The 19,468-nt window shown below is 38.0% G+C and overlaps 1 protein-coding gene across 3 annotated transcripts in view; it reads right to left on the bottom strand.

Moving 5' to 3' along the window:
- The window catches only part of Ttc19 (tetratricopeptide repeat domain 19), a 53,291-nt gene extending 35,328 nt beyond the window's left edge, over positions 1-17,963 (bottom strand). Inside the window, exons 1-2 of one of the 3 annotated variants that reach the window (XM_067145421.2) lie at positions 17,647-17,963; positions 17,156-17,355 (exon numbers count right to left, since the gene is read on the bottom strand). In XM_067145421.2, the coding sequence (XP_067001522.2) occupies positions 17,156-17,355; positions 17,647-17,650 (204 nt within the window). In that variant the 5' untranslated portion in view covers positions 17,651-17,963. Of the gene's footprint in view, positions 1-17,155 lie in introns of all 3 variants that reach the window. The other 2 variants (XM_067145422.2, XM_067145420.2) reach the window with 2 other exon arrangements.
- Between the last annotated feature and the right edge of the window lie 1,505 nt (positions 17,964-19,468).

A 19,468-nucleotide genomic window follows, 5' to 3' on the forward strand; every position in this document is an offset into this window, starting at 1 on the left:
TCTGGACTCCAAAATTTTTGTAAGAACGCCGTCTTAAAGTCGCTATACTCATGGAAAGTATACTTAAATGCTTGGAACCACAAGCTTGGATTAGCATCTAAATGCTTTTCCACTATTTTCAATTTCTTCTCCTCAGCTATGCCATGTTCCTTAAAATAATCCTCCATTTCCCTAAGGAAACGTTTGGGCGAAATACTGGTGGAATTATTAAAGTGCTTCGGTCTATCATCGAAAGTTTTTATGACGTTAATAATCGTAGGATAACCACTGTTTCCGTTATCCACATTTGTCTCCCCCATACTGTGGTTAGAACGTGTGACTGGTATTGGTGTCGCTTCTCTTTCATTTATTTGAAACTCAACTCCTCTGTTCCGCTCGCTACCAGACATCATAACAGTCTTTCCTGGTCCTTCCTCACAAATTTCTTGTAACTGAGCTTGCATTTGTCTAAGCCCTTCTTCAGATTTCGATATTCTTTGGTTTAATTCATCCTTATGTTGTTCTATTTCGTCCCTTATCTCCGTTATTCTGCTCCCAATTTGGTTTGCAGCCTGGTCGTACTTCCTCTCTAGACTTGTACTCGTGGTTTGCACGTCCTCACCTAATTTTCCTATACTTTCCTCACATAATCTCCACTTTTCTTGGGAATCTCCATGTTGTCTGATAAATCCTTTATTACATTCTCCTTTAAAGACTGGAGATAGTTATTGTTCCCTGTTATTTCTTTCCTAATTTCGTTTATTTCTTCTCGTATCTCTCGGTTCTTCTCCTCTATACTTCCACTAATTTCAGCTTTCCATTCATCTATATTGTTCTTGATCTCTTCTTTCATCTCCTCCAACATTATCTTATGTCTTTCTTCTTGTTCCCTAGTCACCTCTTCCATCTTCTCCAGGTATTTATTAATTTCTTCCTTTTGTTCTTGATGACCTCTCCTTATTTCCTCCATCATTTCTTTATGTTTCTCTTCCATAAATCTTTGGTATCGTTCTTCTTGTTCTTGCTTCTCTCTCTTAGATTCTTCATCATGTTTATCCATCCTTTCCATAATCTCCTTTAACCTTTCCTCTTGCCTTCTCATTTCTTCCTGCCTCTCTTTCTTAGCTTCCTCGTTGCATCTTCTAGCTTCTTCATCGCGCTGTCTATTCTCTTCCCATCTCTCCTTTTTAGCTTCTTCCATCATTTCTTTTATAGCCTGCAACAATCCCCGTTGCTCTTCTCTCTGTCTTCTTTCTTTCTCTTCCTGTTCTTTTTGATATTTTTCTTGTTTCTCTTCTTGGCCTTTTCGATACTGTTCTTGTTCTTCTCGTTGTTCCCTTTGATACTCCTCAAATTGAGCTTTCAAATGGCTTAACGTCGTCATATCGATATTCAATTAGTATTCTAAATTCTAAAAATCCTAATAAACTCTATATTTTCCCTAAGTTCTCCACAACTCAAGTTCTCCAGCAATGTCTCTCCCACTACTTCAATCAACAATATATATATTCAGTAAATAAACAGGCAGGCTTCACTACTTGGATCTGACTCAGCTCACGATGTTGACCCAATCACACTAGTAAATATGAGGTACTTGTCCATGTAATTATGACTCCAATTCTTAACTGAAAATAACTCAAATAACCTCTTACAATCCATCTCTTATATCTAAGTTACCTCTAAATAAATTAACATATTAGCGGTCATCTTTCCTTCTTTCCGAGTTCTGACTGCTACCAGCTATTTTCTGCTATTCTCTTCAGAGCAATCATCCATTTCTTCTTTCTCCTATTCCATTATCTATACTGGGCATCTACTCGTTCTCACAGTCTAATATCTTGCTGTGTCCACTTCGATCCCATAAAATAACAATGCATAACATTCCAGTAAAGAAATTACCGTATGACATCTCCATCTCCATGCAATCATCTTGCTGTTACAATCAATAATCCCTCATCCATTAATTCCTAAAATATCTCCTTTATCTTACCCACTTCTTTTGAGTAAATTCTCCCATTTTACTCTAATATTGCACCAAAGATCCGTCATTCGACTATCATCTCTGTCATCTTCTTAACAGGTTTCCCGATGTTTTCCTCATTCTTATCGCTACATATGGGAATCAACCTCTTCACAGTTCTGTGTCGTATTCTTTCTCTTGGAATTCCCACGACGACTTTCTCTTGAATTTCCACATACATGAGTATCCCAAAAATTCTACTTGGTTTGCGACCAACAGTTCCCGTGGCGTTTTTCTCCATTCGCATCACGTTGAGGCGCCATTTTCTTCTTGCGCCGTTCCCGCGTCCAGGCATGGACACAAGAGATCCTGACTAGCTCTAAATTCAATTTATCCGGTGACTGAGTTCTACGGGTGTGAGTTCCGTTATAGAAGAACGCCCGGGTCGATTAATGGAAGTTTCTAACTAACGCCGAAAGACGTCTCTTACTCGAATCTAGTTAGATACCATACTCTTATTAGCTCTTAGAGAAATTGTCGTCGCTTGAAACTACTACAGTCTTACAACTAATTCTTATTCTAAGAACACAGAGAAAGAGTGTTTAGGTTTCACTATTCCATATTTATTTTAAATATTAAGTCAAATATTCAAGAAAATTATCTCAAATTTTTACCAATGAAATAGTTCTTGAAATGAGTGACTCACTGTCAACCCTATAGTCCATATCCGTCAACAACATTTCAGAAAAATTACATCTTCCGAATTCATCCAAATAAATGTCTTCTCGGATCATATTATTTCCTTTCCTAAGCCCATTGATCTCCAAAATCATGAATTATTAGAATAAATTCTATGTAACATCTGGGAAACTTTTGAAAAAGCTATGTTTTCCTTCGTATACAACTCACTTACAAAGTTGGGCGATAATAAAATAAATTAATGTGAATACAGATAATGGTATTTACATGTGCCATACTGGCAAGAAAATTAACATTAAAATCAAGTACACTAAGAATATAGGATGCATCCACAAAGAAGAAAAATAAAAATTGTATTAATTACTATTTACAGTATTTCTAGTGATACTCTCTTGAGAAAATAAAGAAACGCTAGTAGAATTGCCGAGTTAATGTTCAGTCAAGAAATGGAGTTCAAGTCGTCTGAATCAATTATTCTTGGGATAAGCATTAGATTCTGTTAGTTACCACCTATTCCTTACTCTATAAACTGTCACATTACTTAATTTTCACTGACTGTTTGTCTAGATGCAGGTTTAGAATTCTCAATAAGGCTATCACAAAGCTCTTCTTCCTTTGATTTGACAAGTACTCTCTTGTACATTTTACATTTTAAACATTCACTTCTGCCTACTTAGTTGCCTCTTAGACGCTCATATTTCCTTGTGTCACACATCATAAGCTAAGCTAGTCCATTGTAAGTCGTAATCACCCTACAAGTAACGTTATCGCAAGATTTAATTTATGAACTTAAGGTAAAATGACCTTAGCTTATTGATTATCAGACTACGTGCTGGTTGCAAAAAAAACAAAAAAAAAAAAACGTCACCACACATATCATATGTAGCTATCATAACACATACTATCAACGGAAAATCTACTTGGTCAGATGACACTATCTCCGACTAAAAAAAAACAATAATTCTCCCTTGAAAATCTATGTCACCAGTGATCAGCCTATAGGTTGAAATTTGTCCAGAAATAAAGTTATACATCGCGAGAGTTTTCAAGATCATCCTAAGTAAATCAGTGAAGGCTCAAATCTTGTCTTGAGTACATATATGATTCTCTAGGTAATCCTAACATGGATAAAAAAAAACACTGCACTACTCGTCTCGAGATCATATCCTAAGCTATGTACAATGCGTATGATCCAGAATTATTACATGGAATTGGCGAGAATTCAGTGACACTCTCCGAAACATCATTTGAAATGACTAAATCTCTCTTCGCACAACTATGACTACTTCTCTCTCGAAGAAAACAATAAATACCGCCATCATAAACCATTAACATCCTTATATCATATCTATGACGCGTTAATTAATACTCATATTTCATATATAACAACTCTTTCACTTCATCATATGTAAATCACTACCTTAACTTGCACATCAACGTGCCATGACATTCATAAAATGCCTACTTTACTTACTACTGTCATAGTGCCAAATTTAACATGAACTTGGAGTAGTCTACTGCCATATTCCTTCATAAAACACATCCTATATACAATCTCGAACTGATTGAAATTGATTAAATTAGGACACACAGGTATTAATGCCAACTTCACTCTTTACTCAACACTGGTAATAATAATAACTCTAGCTATCTCTCCTCACATATCACTGGAAAACATTACGATCGGAAAATCACTTGGTGACCACGCCTACAAGTGGAATTGACATACCATATGGATGAATACCTACTTCCAATCACATCAGCAAGACGTTTATCTACGCACTGTCTTCGCACAAAAAAAACATCAACATGCAATAAAAGAAATAATATACTCTTACTTACGAAAACGACTTAGGTAATGGACTTAGCTTTGCTCGAGATGGTCTCGATGTTCCCTCATCTCCGGTCATCTGAGATTAGGATCTCGTCATCTGGTTCCTCCACAAGTGGTCAGGTACATCGTAGCTTCTCAACACTGATCACTGGTCATCCGGGACAGCTAACATCGTATCGCCTTGTCAGGATCCAAGCAGCATTGCCTTGCTTCCTTACAGGCCCATGGTGGAGACTCGTGCGTATGAAACAGAACAATAATAGAATATTTGATTCATTGCTGACATCTTCCAATTAATATATCTCTTGCGTTGCTCAGATTGCATAGATTTCGTTAGAGTACAGTTGATCCAATAAACTAGTTCAAAATCGACTAAGACAGATGTTCTGTATATATTCCAATTTGAAAATAAATTTCATTCCGCTATCCCTTTGTTGGCGTAAATGCACACAACAACTGATCAGTAGGTATCCTTCAACATTAAACAGTATCGGGAAAATTTTATTGAAGCCCTGCGCTACTCGTGACGTAGTTCTACTGTAGTCTATTTATCTCTTTTTTTTTTTTTTACGTATTTAATCTTCCGCGCAACGATTTAATCTTGATATCAGCTAATTGGCGTGTAGTCGCGAATTATCTTTCGTTTCCAACTTATAATCTTTAGCTCCGCTGGATAATCCCTTTCAATCTAGTCTTGAGTCTTCTTACAGCTTCGAGTTCAGATTATATAATAAGTGATGAGCACATTTTTCTTGAATAATGGTTTTAAATAATGTCCATTTGTCATTTTTTTCAGCGCCTTCTATACGCGGTTATTTCCGTAATCGACCGACGAAAGGACTTACATTTCGGCCCGTACTGACGTTAAATGCATTTTATTTGACATTTTGATCGCAGAGACTCCATCTTTGTTCCTACAGCTCTTATGAAGAACTGTGAAACGGCACAATATTTTGTCTCTTATGCAAGACATCCTCAGCTAAAAATGCATTAAAAATTGACACAGCCATAAAAAAAATATGTTACAACACTTTTTTTAAAAAATATTGAACATTAATAAATATGTTTGTTGTGAGAGTTTGAAATGTGTCCTGCTCCTCCTTGATAATGAAGTGCTTTTTTCAATGGTATGGTATGTTTGTAGGAGAGTAAAAGGAAAATCATCCACCATTCAATACAATACTAAAATGAAATGCTTTAAATTACAACATTTCATACTTATACTAGCAGTTTCGACCATCTCTTGAGGTCATCTTCAGCCGTACAATTTAAAATCGGCAAGTGTTGTTAAAAATGCGTACAAAACATTTTAAAATACACTTAAAGAATAACACAAAATTTACAAGACATGAATACAGTTTAAAAATGAACAATGAGTGGCTGTTTGTTGGAATGTCAGGAGTGGGGGGAATTAGTCAGCACGCATCTATGTCACCTTCAGTGAGTTTAGTGCCACTCACCTCTACACTGCTACGTGTTAGTGAGCGGAATGCTCACCCTCGACCATCCGTGTTATACATTTTTACTGATTTTGTTTGAATCTGAACTGAAGGATAAGAAAGGGTGATTGGTAAATGTGGGTAAAATATGGAAGCTAATGGGAATGGGAAGCATTTGGTGGACTTCTGTGCTAGTATGGGTTTAGCAGTTACGAATACATTCTTCAAGCATTAGACTATTCACCACTACACATGGGAGGCTAGGGGTACCAGATCCATAATAGACTATATCTTAACCGACTTCGAATTCAGGAAATCTGTTAGGAATATACGAGTTTTCTGGGGATTTTTTGATGATACAGACCACTATCTGATCTCTAGTGAACTATCTCTAGGCCTAGGGTAAAGAAAGTGAAATCTGTCTGCAAACGAATAAGGGTAGAAAATCTCCAGGACAAGGAAATTAGACAGAAATACATGGATATGATTAGTGAGAAGTTTCGAACAGTAGACAGTAAGCAGGTTCAGGATATAGAAAATGAATGGGTGGCATACAGGGATGCTGTAGTAGAAACAGCAAGGGAATGCCTAAGAACAGCTGTGTGTACAGATGGGAAAAGGCAAACATCTTGGTGGAATGATGAAGTGAGAGCAGCTTGTAAACTTAAAAAGAAGGCGTATCAGAAATGGCTCCAAACAAGGGCCGAAGCAGACAGGGCTTTGTACGTAGATGAAAGAAACAGAGCAAAACAAATAGTTGTTGAATCCAAAAAGAAGTCATGGGAAGATTTTGATAATAACCTGGAAAGGCTTGGTCAAGCAGCAGGGAAACCTTTCTGGACAGCAATGAAGAATCTTAGGAAGGAAGGGAAAAGGAAATGAACAGTGTTTTGAGTAATTCAGGTGAACTCTTAATAGATCCCAGAGAATCACTGGAGAGGTGGAGGGAATATTATGTAAAAGGAAATCATCCTGGTGGTGTTGCGAACAGCCAAGCTCATGGGGAGGAGAAAAATGATGTTGGTGAAATTACGCTTGAGGAAGTGGAAAGGGTGGCAAATAAACTCCATTGTCATAAAGCAGCAGGAATAGATGAAATTAGACCTGAAATGGTGAAGTATAGTGGGAAGGCAGGGATGAAATGGCTTCATAGAGTAGTAAGATTAGCATGGAGTGTTGATAAGGTACCTTCAGATTGGACAAAAGCAGTAATTGCACCTATCTATAAGCAAGGGAACAGGAAGGATTGCAACAACTATTGAGGTCTCTCATTGATTAATATACCAGGCAAAGTATTCACTCGCATCTTGGAAGGGAGGGTGCGATCAGTTGTTGAGAGGAAGTTGGATGAAAACCAGTGTGGTTTCAGACCACAGAGAGGCTGTCAGGATCAGATTTTCAGTATGCGCCAGGTAACTGAAAAATGCTACGAGAGGAATAGGCAGTTGTGTTTATGTTTCGTAGATCTACAAAAAACATATGACAGGGTACCGAGGGAAAAGATGTTCGCTATACTGGGGGACTATGGAATTAAAGGTAGATTATTAAAATCAATCAAAGGCATTTATGTTGACAATTGGGCTTCAGTGAGAATTGATGGTAGAATGAGTTCTTGGTTCAGGGTACTTACAGGGGTTAGACAAGGCTGTAATCATTTACCTTTGCTGTTCATAGTTTACATGGATCATCTGCTGAAAGGTATAAAATGGCAGGGAGGGATTCAGTTAGGTGGAAATGTAGTAAGCAGTCTGGCCTATGCTGACGACTTGGTCTTAATGGCAGATTGTGCCGAAAGCCTGCAGTCTAATATCTTGGAACTTGAAAATAGGTGCAATGAGTATGGTATGAAAATTAGCCTCTCAAAGACTAAATTGATGTCAGTAGGTAAGAAATTCAATGGAATTGAATGTCAGATTGGTGATACAAAGCTAGAACAGGTCGATAATTTCAAGTATTTAGGTTGTGTGTTCTCCGAGGATGATAATATAGTAAATGAGATTGAATCAAGGTGTCATAAAGCTAATACAGTGAGCTCGCAGTTGCGATCAACAGTATTCTGTAAGAAGGAAGACAGCTCCCAGGCAAAACTATCTTTACATCGGTCTGTTTTCAGACCAACTTTGCTTTACGGGAGCGAAAGCTGGGTGGACTCAGGATATCTTATTCATAAGTTAGAAGTAACAGACATGAAAGTAGCAAGAATGATTGCTGGTACAAACATGTGGGAACAATGGCAGGAGGGTACTCTGAATGAGGAGATAAAGGCTAATTTAGGAATGAACTCAATGGATGAGGCTGTACGCATAAACCGGCTTCGGTGGTGGGGTCATGTGAGGCGAATGGAGGAGGATAGGTTACCTAGGAGAACAATGGACTCTGTTATGGAGGGTAAGAGAAGTAAAGGTAGACCAAGACGATGATGGTTAGACTCAGTTTCTAACGATTTAAAGATAAGAGGTATAGAACTAAATAAGGCCACAACACTAGTAGCAAATCGAGGATTGTGGCAACATTTAGTAAATTCACAGAGGCTTGCAGACTGAACGCTGAAAGGCATAACAGTCTATAATGATAATGTATGTATGTATGTATGTATGTATGTATGTATGTATGTAAGTATGTATGTATGTCTGAATCTTGATTTTCGTATTGTGTGTTTAGCTTGTCAAACTCTTAGAATTCTTACAATTAATTACCCAGATTGAGTTATTATTTACATTTTTATGGGCAGTTTATTTTGTTTACATTATGAGTGATAAAAAGCAAATAGCTAATTGGCTTGAGGAGGAAACGGACCATGAAGGGAACACGTCTCAGGATGGTAACGGTTCCTCTGGTTATTCTGAGGAAGATGCGGTTCGAAATAGTGACCACAATAGCAAAAGTGAACAATCTGCTGAAGAAACTGCCGTTAATTTAGGGCCTTTTTAGACTGGCCGTGACAAGACAATGCAATGGAAAATACACCCACCAAATCAGGGCAGACGCAGACCAAGGAGGAACATCATAATTCACCTTCCAGGAGTGACAGGGGAAGCCAAGACTTCAATCAAAGACAATTACTGAAGCATGGAACCTATTTTTTCCTGTGTCGATTCTTGAGGAAATAACCCACCACACCAATGTAGGCTGAGAAAAAATAGAGCGAAGTACAGGCATGAATCAGACATTATTAATACAAATCTAGAAGAAATTAAAGCCCTTATTGGATTGCTTTATCTGGCTGGGGTGATGAAATCTTCCCATGTAAAAATGTTAGATTTGTGGGCAAATGATGCAACTGCGCCTGAAATATTTTGTCTTGTCATGAGCTACAGACGATTCTATTTATTGCTTAGAGCCCTTCGCTTTGATGATGAAATTACAAGACAAGGATGAAAGCAATTGACAAACTGGCACCCATAAGGAATGTATTTGATGGATTTGTGCAGAGATGTTTGAATAACTACAGTGTACGAGAATATGTGACACTGGACAAAATGTTAAGAGTATTTTTAGGAAGGTGTTCTTTCCGGCAAGACATGCCAATCAAGCTGCCAAAATACAGTTTGAAGATATTTTCTGTAGTAGATGCCAGAATGTTTTATACATACAATATTGAAGTGTATTGTAGAAATCAACCAGAGGGACCTTTTCATTTGGATAATACACCAAGTGCTGTTGTGAAGAGGATGACTTTACCAATTCAAGGCTCTGGTCAGAACATTAAAATGGACAATTGGTTCTCCTCCGTGCCTGTTGCAAACGGGTTGGCTACTCAAAATGATTTGCCAGTTGTAGCAACATTGAAGAAAAATAAGGAGGAATCATCTTTAGAAACTGTAAACACTAGACAAAGACTTCTTTACAGTAGACTCTTCGCATTTGGGAAAATGCAATGGTCGTGTCTTATGCTCCTAAGAAATATCGAAATGTCATCCTATTATCGACGACGCATGATTCTGATGAGTGATGAAGCTTTCAGGGACCTAAAAAAAACCCTATTAATATGCCTTTCTATAACCTTACCACAGGTGGAGTGGATGTCGTCGATGGCATGAAGTCTGAGTACTCAGTTGCAAGAATCTCATTTCGGTGGCATCTTAGAAACTTTTTCTCTTCTTGACATTGGTGGGATAAATTCACAAATCATTCTGAGTTGCAATACTGGAGAAAAGCTCTCGAGAAGAAAACACCTGAAAACCTTGGGTCTAGATCTCATAAAGACACACATGACCATAAAAGCCTCATGCAACGGTCTGAAAACGATACACATTTTACACATCATTTTTTTTTTTTCTTTGGGCAAAAACTACATTTTTTCCTTTCTCCAGTTCTGCTGGCGCCCCATTTTCAATTCCAAGATACTTTCTAATTTTAGGTTGCAGATCATTTTTCAGACCGTTGCATGAGACACAAAAGTATTCGATCTTCTAGCTTCCCTTCTTTTCTCAATAATTTACTTTAAATATTTTCTTTTCAGACATCCACTTCAAACTATATTAAACAAAAGATCACTACATCTGATGAAAAGGAATGCTTAGTCAAGTTATGAATGTTCCCCTTCAACAAACCATTACCCATATTACTATTGTACAAAACATAATTTATAAACCAAGTGGTACATCTATACAGATGGAGAATGCCAACTCCCAGATCAACTCAGGAACGTTTGGTTGCTGCAGGAGCGACGACATGTTTCGGCACCAACCGCAGCAGTTTTGATGTGTCATTTGATTTCAATTTTGGACGTGTTGTTCGGACTTCATCAATTTGGATTGTAAATTGAGACATACCTGACTGTTTACTTTATTATAGGTTGTATGTGAGCATGTTTTTCCAACTGGATCGTGGATGACGATGACCCAGTGTATATGGGGTCGAAACTAGTCCCAATTATATAGAACACTATACAGACTAATGGTATTGAATAGGTGGACCCTTCTCTAACCTTTGATAGTGATCAACTGTCAATACGGACTGTTATGAAATTCATAACCTATGATCTCCTCCTTTGAATTATAGATTGAATTAAGGAATCATCAATACGGACAACATGAAGCTTCATAAGAGATTATAGCGTTGTGGTAATAATAATAATAATGAACTATAATGTGCAGGTGTGAGCTTGCATTCGAGAGATAGTGAGTTCAAACAACACTGTTGGCAGCCCTTAAGATGCTTTTACTTGGTTTCCCATTTTCACACAAGGCAAATGCAGGGGCTGCACCTTAATTAGGCCACGGTTGCTTCCTTCTCACTCCTAGCCCTTTCCTATCCCATTGTCACCATAAAACCTATTTGTGTCATTGTGACGCTGGAAAAACCGATTGGAAAAAAAAAAAGAAAATTTAAAATTATAATGCAGGTGTTTTTGTGATTTGTATCCTATGAAAGGAATGAACATAACTAAGAAAATAATAACAGTTTAATGCAAATTAATAATTACTTGTTTACATGTGTTGTACATTAAATGGTGAAATAAGTTCATGATACTTAACGGTTTTTAAGGGGATCTAAGTGATTTAACACAAGAAAGAAATTACAGAAAATGAAGGAAGTCGGCTGAGACCGAGCACTTTCTTCGCTTATGCTGCCTGAACCGTCAATAACAGACCCCAAGTGTAAGCATACGAATTGTAGAGCATAGAAAGCTCTACATACAAGTCTGCAATGGTATATACCTATTTCCAACAGGTTGCCCTCTGGAAGTGATTTTAGTTTATATTCTGTAGTTTAAAAACCTCCTTAAAATGACATAAATATTTTGAGATTATTCATGAATTCCTCAACAAAGTAAATTGTTTGACGTCCTACTATTTTATAAGGATGGAAATAATCTTGGATTGGTTGGGAGGAAGATGTTCGGAGCTCAACTTACCAATAATATTGCTGTACACGCATAACCTATGATCTCAGCTCAGTGGAGTAGGCATGGGACCTCCTCCGCTGGCTCTGCTCCCTCCCCTATCTCAGCAACTTCCTACTTTGAGGCCACTGTAATAAGGATGTAAAGGAGAGGACACATAAGTCTTTGGTAAAACTACAATTAGAGTATGGCTCCAGTGTAAGGAAACCTCACCAGGATTACTGATTCAAGAACTGGAAAAAATTCAAAGAAATGCAGCTTGATTTGTTCTGGGTGATTTCTGACAAAAGAGTAGCGTTAAGAAAATGATGCGAAGTTTGGTCTGGGAATACTTGGGAGAAAGGAGATGAGCTGCTCGACTAAGTGGTATATGGAAAATTCTAAATTCCCATGGAGGGAATTAGATATTTTTCACCAATAGAGCATGTCAAAAATGTCAAAAACATATCATATGTAAGGCTTTTCAGGCGTTTGCTCTATTAACCAGCGTTTCATCTTAGGTCTTACATCTGATATGTTTACACCCCAGCGTCAGTGGGTAGGGTCTGACACCTCCCACTCTGATGAGTCTAGTGTCAGACCTAAGACAAAACGCTGGTTAATTGAGCAAACACCTGAAAAGCCTTACATCTGATATGTTTACACCCCAGCGTCAGTGGGTAGGGTCTGACACCTCCCACTCTGATGAGTCTAGTGTCAGACCTAAGACGAAACGCTGGTTAATAGAGCAAACGCCTGAAAAGCCTTACATCTGATATGTTTTTGACACAAGTGGTATGTTCCAAGCTGTCAGTGGAGAGATGGTGTGGAATGACATCAGTAGACGAATAAGTTTGAGTGGTGTCTTTAAAAATAGGCAAGATTACAATATGAAGATAAAGCTGGAATTCAAGAGGACAAATTGGAGCTAATATTTGTTTATAGGAATGGGAGTTAGGGACTGGAATAACTTACCAAGGGAGATGTTCAATAAATTTCCAATTTCTTTGCAATCATTTAAGAAAAGGCTAGGAAAACAACAGATAGGGAATCTGCCACCTGGGCGACTGCCCTAAATGCAGATCAGTAGTGACTGATTGATTGACTGATTGATCGATTGATTGATTGACTGAAAGGCTGGATTACAGAAATACAAGATAGTTGGCAATCTGAATTTATGTCATCACATAAAATCATGTTTTCTTTCTGAACCGGGGTGCTGCAATGCTTTGTAATCCTTTATTAGAAATAAAGAATTTGAGTTATGGCTGTAGTTTGTGTATAGTAAAATATTTTTGAGTCAAAATGGGATCAGCATCCTCTTGCTACGAATTACTTTTAAAAGGTAAAAAAGTCAGTAATTTATCTCCAGGTTGTTGAATATGTGGTAAAGTAGCTCACGATAGGTTTTATTCTTGGTGTACTCATTCTACAACAGAGCATTTGAATATTTCGTTTCAAGGGGAAAACAATATTTCATAATAACTCATTTTGTTGGTCTGTTCTAAATTAGAACCACATGGTTTGATCTTGAATCAAGTACACTATCTGCTCAGAAGTATTCGGACACCCTTCTGTTAATACAACTGCTGCTGCTGCTTTAAAAGGCACTTGAGGACTTGGTGTTGTTCAGTGTTATGAGATACCTGCAAATTTGTAGAGCAAGTGAGATTATAGCTTTTTTTCTACACTGAAGGTGGGTGGCCTGCATGCTGTCAGGGGAAGTAGGATGCAGGCAATATGCCACTGGCCAATCAGACAGGTCGCCTATCAGTGGTGCTGAGAACTATTCAGTTGCTTGAGGAATTTGCTGCGCTCACTTCACTCTACAAACTGCTGCATTGCAGAGTAGTCTTGCTGTGTGCGTGTGAGTATTATAAAGAGCTTTGTTCACAAGTTTGTTTTAGGACTGTCGATGTTTTGTACCTGTGTGAGTAATTACTGCCACATTTTTTATTGTGTTCTTCGATTGGCATGTATGTAACATGTGATGTGATGTTCATTAATTTCTACTTGTGTTCTCTCATATAAACTAAGACCGAATGCACAGTGTTTCTACTCTGCATTATGGCAGCTACCTCAGCTGAACTTATGTCATGCGCGGCTGCCCTACTTCAAGTTTGTATACAATCGTATGTGAAATCTTACCTTATAAAGGAAGCTGAAAGTGTTGTCCTTCCTGGGTTATACAGGCATTGTATCTGGTAACCACATTCTGGCTGACGCAAGTGAGTTCTGCCAATGTAATGTTGCTGATTTCATTCATAATGTTTTCTTTCAGTTCCTCCAAGGTGTGAGGATTTGTTCGATACACTTTTTCTTTCAGTTTACCCCACAAGTAAAAATCACACACTGTTAGATCTGGAGAACAAGGGGGAAAGAGACCAGCACACATCACTCCTTCTGCAAACATTTCCAAAATTGTTAGAAGGGAATCTTCTGCTGTATGAGCAGGGGCTGAATCTTGTTGAAACCACCCACGCAATTTTTTTTCTTCTGTTAACTGAAGGAAGAACGGCGTAAAATGTCATCTTGGTACCTCTCTGCATTTACTGTCGTCTTGGCAAAAAATAGGCCCAATTAACTTATTCGTCTTGCACTACCAGCACACCAAACACCTATCTTCCTAATGAAGGACTTCATAAACACCATTAGGATTTTCTGCACACCAATAGCAAGAGTTATGACTGTTCACACAACCACTAAGATGAAACCAAAACTTTTACATATGAAAATAAGGTGTTGCAATGATAACTGTCTCACCATGTTAACAGCTGAGATTCAGATTGGAAACTGATGCTTGCCAGGTCGAACACGTGCAGGCTGGTTGCAAAGTCAAGAAGTATGCGAGTAAAAATACCGCTTTGACGGTCTTAGTTTATATGAGAGACCCTATATGTTATAACTGCAATAAATATCTTACAACGGTGAACAGGAAGGAGATAAGGAGTGAAGGTAGAAAAATAATCAGCAATGTTCATGGATATTATCTGAAGAAAGCAGAAAATAATGGTTCTTTAGTGAATGTGTATAAAGTGCAACATAGTGTGTCGGAAGCTTGTCAAGTTGTTATGCGAACTGTTCAATGTATTGTAAAGAAAGGCAAAGATAGTATCAAGTCATCTGGTTCTATCTCATTTCAATCACCGCACAAACAAATCAAAAGGAACTGTATAACGAAGGCAATCGATGGATTCGATAAAGATGTAATTAGAAGAACAATCCTCGGGTATTACGTAGATTATGAATACCTAACACCGAATTGGTTTTAAAAAAGAAATAAACTTTCAATTGGGAGTTACTTCATGGTGGATGATACTGAAGTCTATGGGTTTTTTTAAATTTTTTTATTTAATGACAGGAGAAGACTTTTAATGGAGAGAAATGCATCTGCTGAGGAGTAAGGACTCTTTAACCAACATATTTTATTTAGATGAGACCTACATTCAGCAGAATTACACTCCAACAAAAATCTGGCAAGGTACAGGAGGTAAAAGTTCCTGTGGGAAAAGGTGAACAGTCATGTAGGTATTATACTACATCCAAGATGGAATAAAATACATTCACAGGCCATACTTGAACTAGAACATACGCACATCTGTATTTTGTTGTTATGTATCTTTGAGCCCAACTTTAACAGGAGTGCAATCCCATCAACGTTGCAGTAGTGCTCTCTGTCCCACTCACTTACCGTCTTCTTACGTCACGCTGGATTGGTTGGCCCCCCGCTCGCCACTTCTGACAGCATGTAAGCCGCCCGCCATCAGCGTAGAAAAGAGCTATCGTGACTTTGAACGTGGAATGGTTATTAGTTCCCACATCAGTAAGCAATTAGTCAGGGTTATTCCTGCCATTCTCAAGTTGCCCAAGTCGACTGTCAGGGACGTGATTTTTAAGGGGAAATGGTAAAATACAAGCATAACCAAATCTTGGCCAGGTAGGCATTGAAAAAGTTAGTACGGGAAAATCCCATGACAATGTGCAATACCATCATGGTGATTTCCGCAGTGCAGCTAGAACCATGACTGTGCATTGGGAGATACAAGGACTTCAGTTCAAAGCTCAAGCACCCGCCAATAAACTGCACATTTTGCCAGTGAATGCTCAGTGCTGTGTTCAGTGATGAATTATGCTATACCATATGACAATCAGATGGGAGGGTTTGGGCGAGGTGAATGCCAGGTGAATGATACATGACAACTTGTACAGTGCCCATGGTAAAATTTGGCATAGGTGTGGTGACAGTATGGGGGTGTTTTTCATGAAAGAGGACGTTAAAGGCTGTACGGATAAAAGGACATTTCGACTAGTTGTTGTGCTGTGTATTTAAGCATGATAATGCTCCCTGTCGTAAAGTGGAGTCTGTTCATGAGCTGTTTCTGAGCAATAATGTTTCAGAAGCGGCCTGATCAGCCCACCACCCATACCTCTATCTCAATTATATCAAACACCTCTGGGAGCGGCAACTTAGCTCCAGATCTCAATGATCCGTATCATGAAATACATTTGCTACAGCGCTGCAGGAAGAATGGTCCACCTTTCTGCCAGTAGCATTCCAACACCTGGTAACAGTCTCCCCACCAGCAGAGTTCAAGCTGTATTAATAAAGATCAAAGGTAGGGTCCCAACAACCTGCAGGAATAAAGGCTAAGGGTGAGGGGCTACCTCCCCTGCCCATATTAATGTCCACTACCAGGCAGTATATCCCAGGAACACTAAGAGGACAGTTTCAAGAAGTCGAATTCTTATGATGAGCCTAGATAGTGTACCGATATACCATTAACAAACAGTAGAGAATAAAAAGAGTGTAACACTCTTTGATGAGTTTCCTATTGTTAAAGAAATTTTGGCAGCTAGCTGGGTGGTATATCCGAGGAACACTAAGACGACAGTTTTGAAGAGAAGCCGAATTCACCTGAGGAGATAGTGTATGCTATTAAGAAACAGTAGTGATTAAAAACAGTACAAGACTCTTTGACGAGTTTCCTATTGTTAAAGAAACTTTGGCAGCTAGCTGGGTGGTATATCCGCGTAACACTAAGAGGACAGTTTTGAGGAGAAGCCGAATTCTACTGATGAGATAGTATATACAGTACTATTAACACAAACGGTAGAGAATAGACATCAGTGCAACGCACTTTGATGAATTTCCCATTCTTAATGCTACAAAACTTAAATGGTTGAAATTAATCCAGTGCACAGTTGGCAGAAAGTTTTTGAGGTTTTGATGAAAAAACCTATTTCAGTCACTTTTTTTTTCTAAAACAGAAGAATGTGTCTTATTTATTCAGGTTCAAATGAAGGTACACTGTAAAGTGCCAACGATTATATGTTACCTAAGTCATCTCCTTTTGGAATGCTGATGCAGAATGCAGATCACTCCCCAAAAAATAAAAAAATCGGTTCATATTTCTTACCTGTATCAACAAAATGCTCCTCTTTATCGTCATAATTAATTCGGATTCTGGAGTGGTCTCGTCATCCTTCTTCAAACCTAAAGAACTTAGTAGACCACACAGAATAAAAGTCTTAGCTTTTAAATTGTTGCACGAATGTTCAGTAGTATTTACAGAAGGAACAGACCTCGGCATAGAACAATTTACCCGAGGAGAATAACCTAAATTAGATATTCCAATTTGAACATTACATGTAATCCTAGTGAAACCCTTTCTATACCGATACAACTGGTATGTTAAATATCTTCGAAACACAGACATTCTAAACAGGAAAGGTTTTCAAGGGATATTTAAAATGGCACGAACAATAGTTAGGTATAAGAAATTGTCATCGTTGTACAATAATTTTGGCAGAAATATCCAAATTAACTAGTTTTATGAAGAGGTTGGTACTTAACCTCAAAGTACAAAAACAAGTAGAAAAATATTATCCTGTATATTTTATAACAGACCCATAACATTTGATAATCTGTTTAAATCAACCTTCTATTTCATCACGATCTAAGAATACATTAACTGACACTTTTTAAAAAATAGCTCCTATCATCCTATCCTGTATCGCATGTTTACTGATTTCTCACAAAGTCTCTGGAGAGAAAACATTCACTGGTCCGGAAGTATTCTATGATATTTATTTTTTCTTAAAAAGTCATCATTTATTTTCATAACTACTATTAAATTTGGGATAAGGTAAAACATTCCGTGAGCTAGGTGGAAAGGGTTCGGGATTCTTCATCATCATCATCATCATCATCATCATCATCACTCCGAGGTGCTCTGTGCTCCCAATTCCCCCGGTCTCCTGCCCAGTGAGGAGCCTAAAGCTCGAGCCTCATGTGGTAACAAATACAGTAGAGACAATTCGCGACACTTACGGATTTAGCCTTGCTAAAATGGGAGACAATTCGACGGTGGCGTACCTAGTGACTTGACCTGAAAAAATCGCGCTAAATTCAAATATCAATGGAAATGTATGTACGGAAATGGATAAATAAATTAAGTCTAGAAAGAAAATGTTATTGAGATATTAACTTCGAAGTTGCTAAAGCAATTCAGGATAAATGAATGAAGAATTATTTAAAAGGTTATTATTCAAAGACTGAAATTAGATATATAAACAAGATGTGAAATGGACTGCTGTTAAATGGCTTTTATCTTTCATTTATGCATTATTTTTTTTAGCTCTAGCATTCCTGCCTGAACGTTCACAGCTAGATTTTTCTTTTTTTCTCATTTAAAAGCATTGTATCATCATATTAAAACACTTGTCAACAAAAATATTGGCACATTCCTTACACACATGATGCAATGAATTAACATTTAAACGCTGGACAGTTTTCATCTTAACATGAAGCCTACTAACAGATAGAAAATCTATAAAATCCCGACTTGTTATTGATTATTGTCGCTCCTCATATTCAAATATTGCATTGTTGGCTACAGTCGTGAACAAAGGGCGTAGTGTAGTCAAGTAAATATAAATAAAAAATCAGCTGACCTTGTATTCCGTTCATTTGTATTTCTGAGTAGGTAGTTAGTATCCGTAATTTATATTTCGCTCCCTCGATCTTTCAGTATTTATGAACGGTTAGCTAATAATAATAAAGTTCATATATCCCAGTAATTGCAGTTCAAGTCCCTGGAGTAGTAGTAGTAGTTTTGATAGAAATATTTGAGAAATTATTGTAGACAACCTCGTATTTTTCAGTAGGCCTAATTAAGAACACTTTTTTTACTCCGTCCCGTGGAGTAGGGAAAATAATAGTAATCCACCAGCTGTAATAATCACATAACCACATTTCAGTAGAATTGTAATGAAGATAAGGTATAATATATTTGATAGTATCTTGCCAGTTATACTCGTGTTTTTCTTCGTGTACGGCAATCCTTTTGATACTTAAGCATTTAACCAAACGCAGTGTAGTGTAGTGTAGATACATTGGTTTTTTTTGCTAGGGGCTTTACGTCGCGCCGACACAGATAGGTCTTATGGCGACGATGGGATAGGAAAGGCCTAGGATTGGAAGGAAGCGGCCGTGGCCTTAATTAAGGTACAGCCCCAGCATTTGCCTGGTGTGAAAATGGGAAACCACGGAAAACCATTTTCAGGGCTGCCGATAGTGGGATTCGAACCTACTATCTCCCGGATGCAAGCTCACAGCCGCGCGCCTCTACGCACACGGCCAACTCGCCCGGTAGATACATTGTAGTATAGTTACAGTACATTTAGATAGTGCCGTATCTTGCCTGCTATATTCGTGTGTTATCTTTCGT

The sequence above is a fragment of the Anabrus simplex genome, chromosome 4 (assembly GCF_040414725.1).
Source record: "Anabrus simplex isolate iqAnaSimp1 chromosome 4, ASM4041472v1, whole genome shotgun sequence".
In the NCBI taxonomy this organism is placed as follows: domain Eukaryota; kingdom Metazoa; phylum Arthropoda; class Insecta; order Orthoptera; family Tettigoniidae; genus Anabrus; species Anabrus simplex.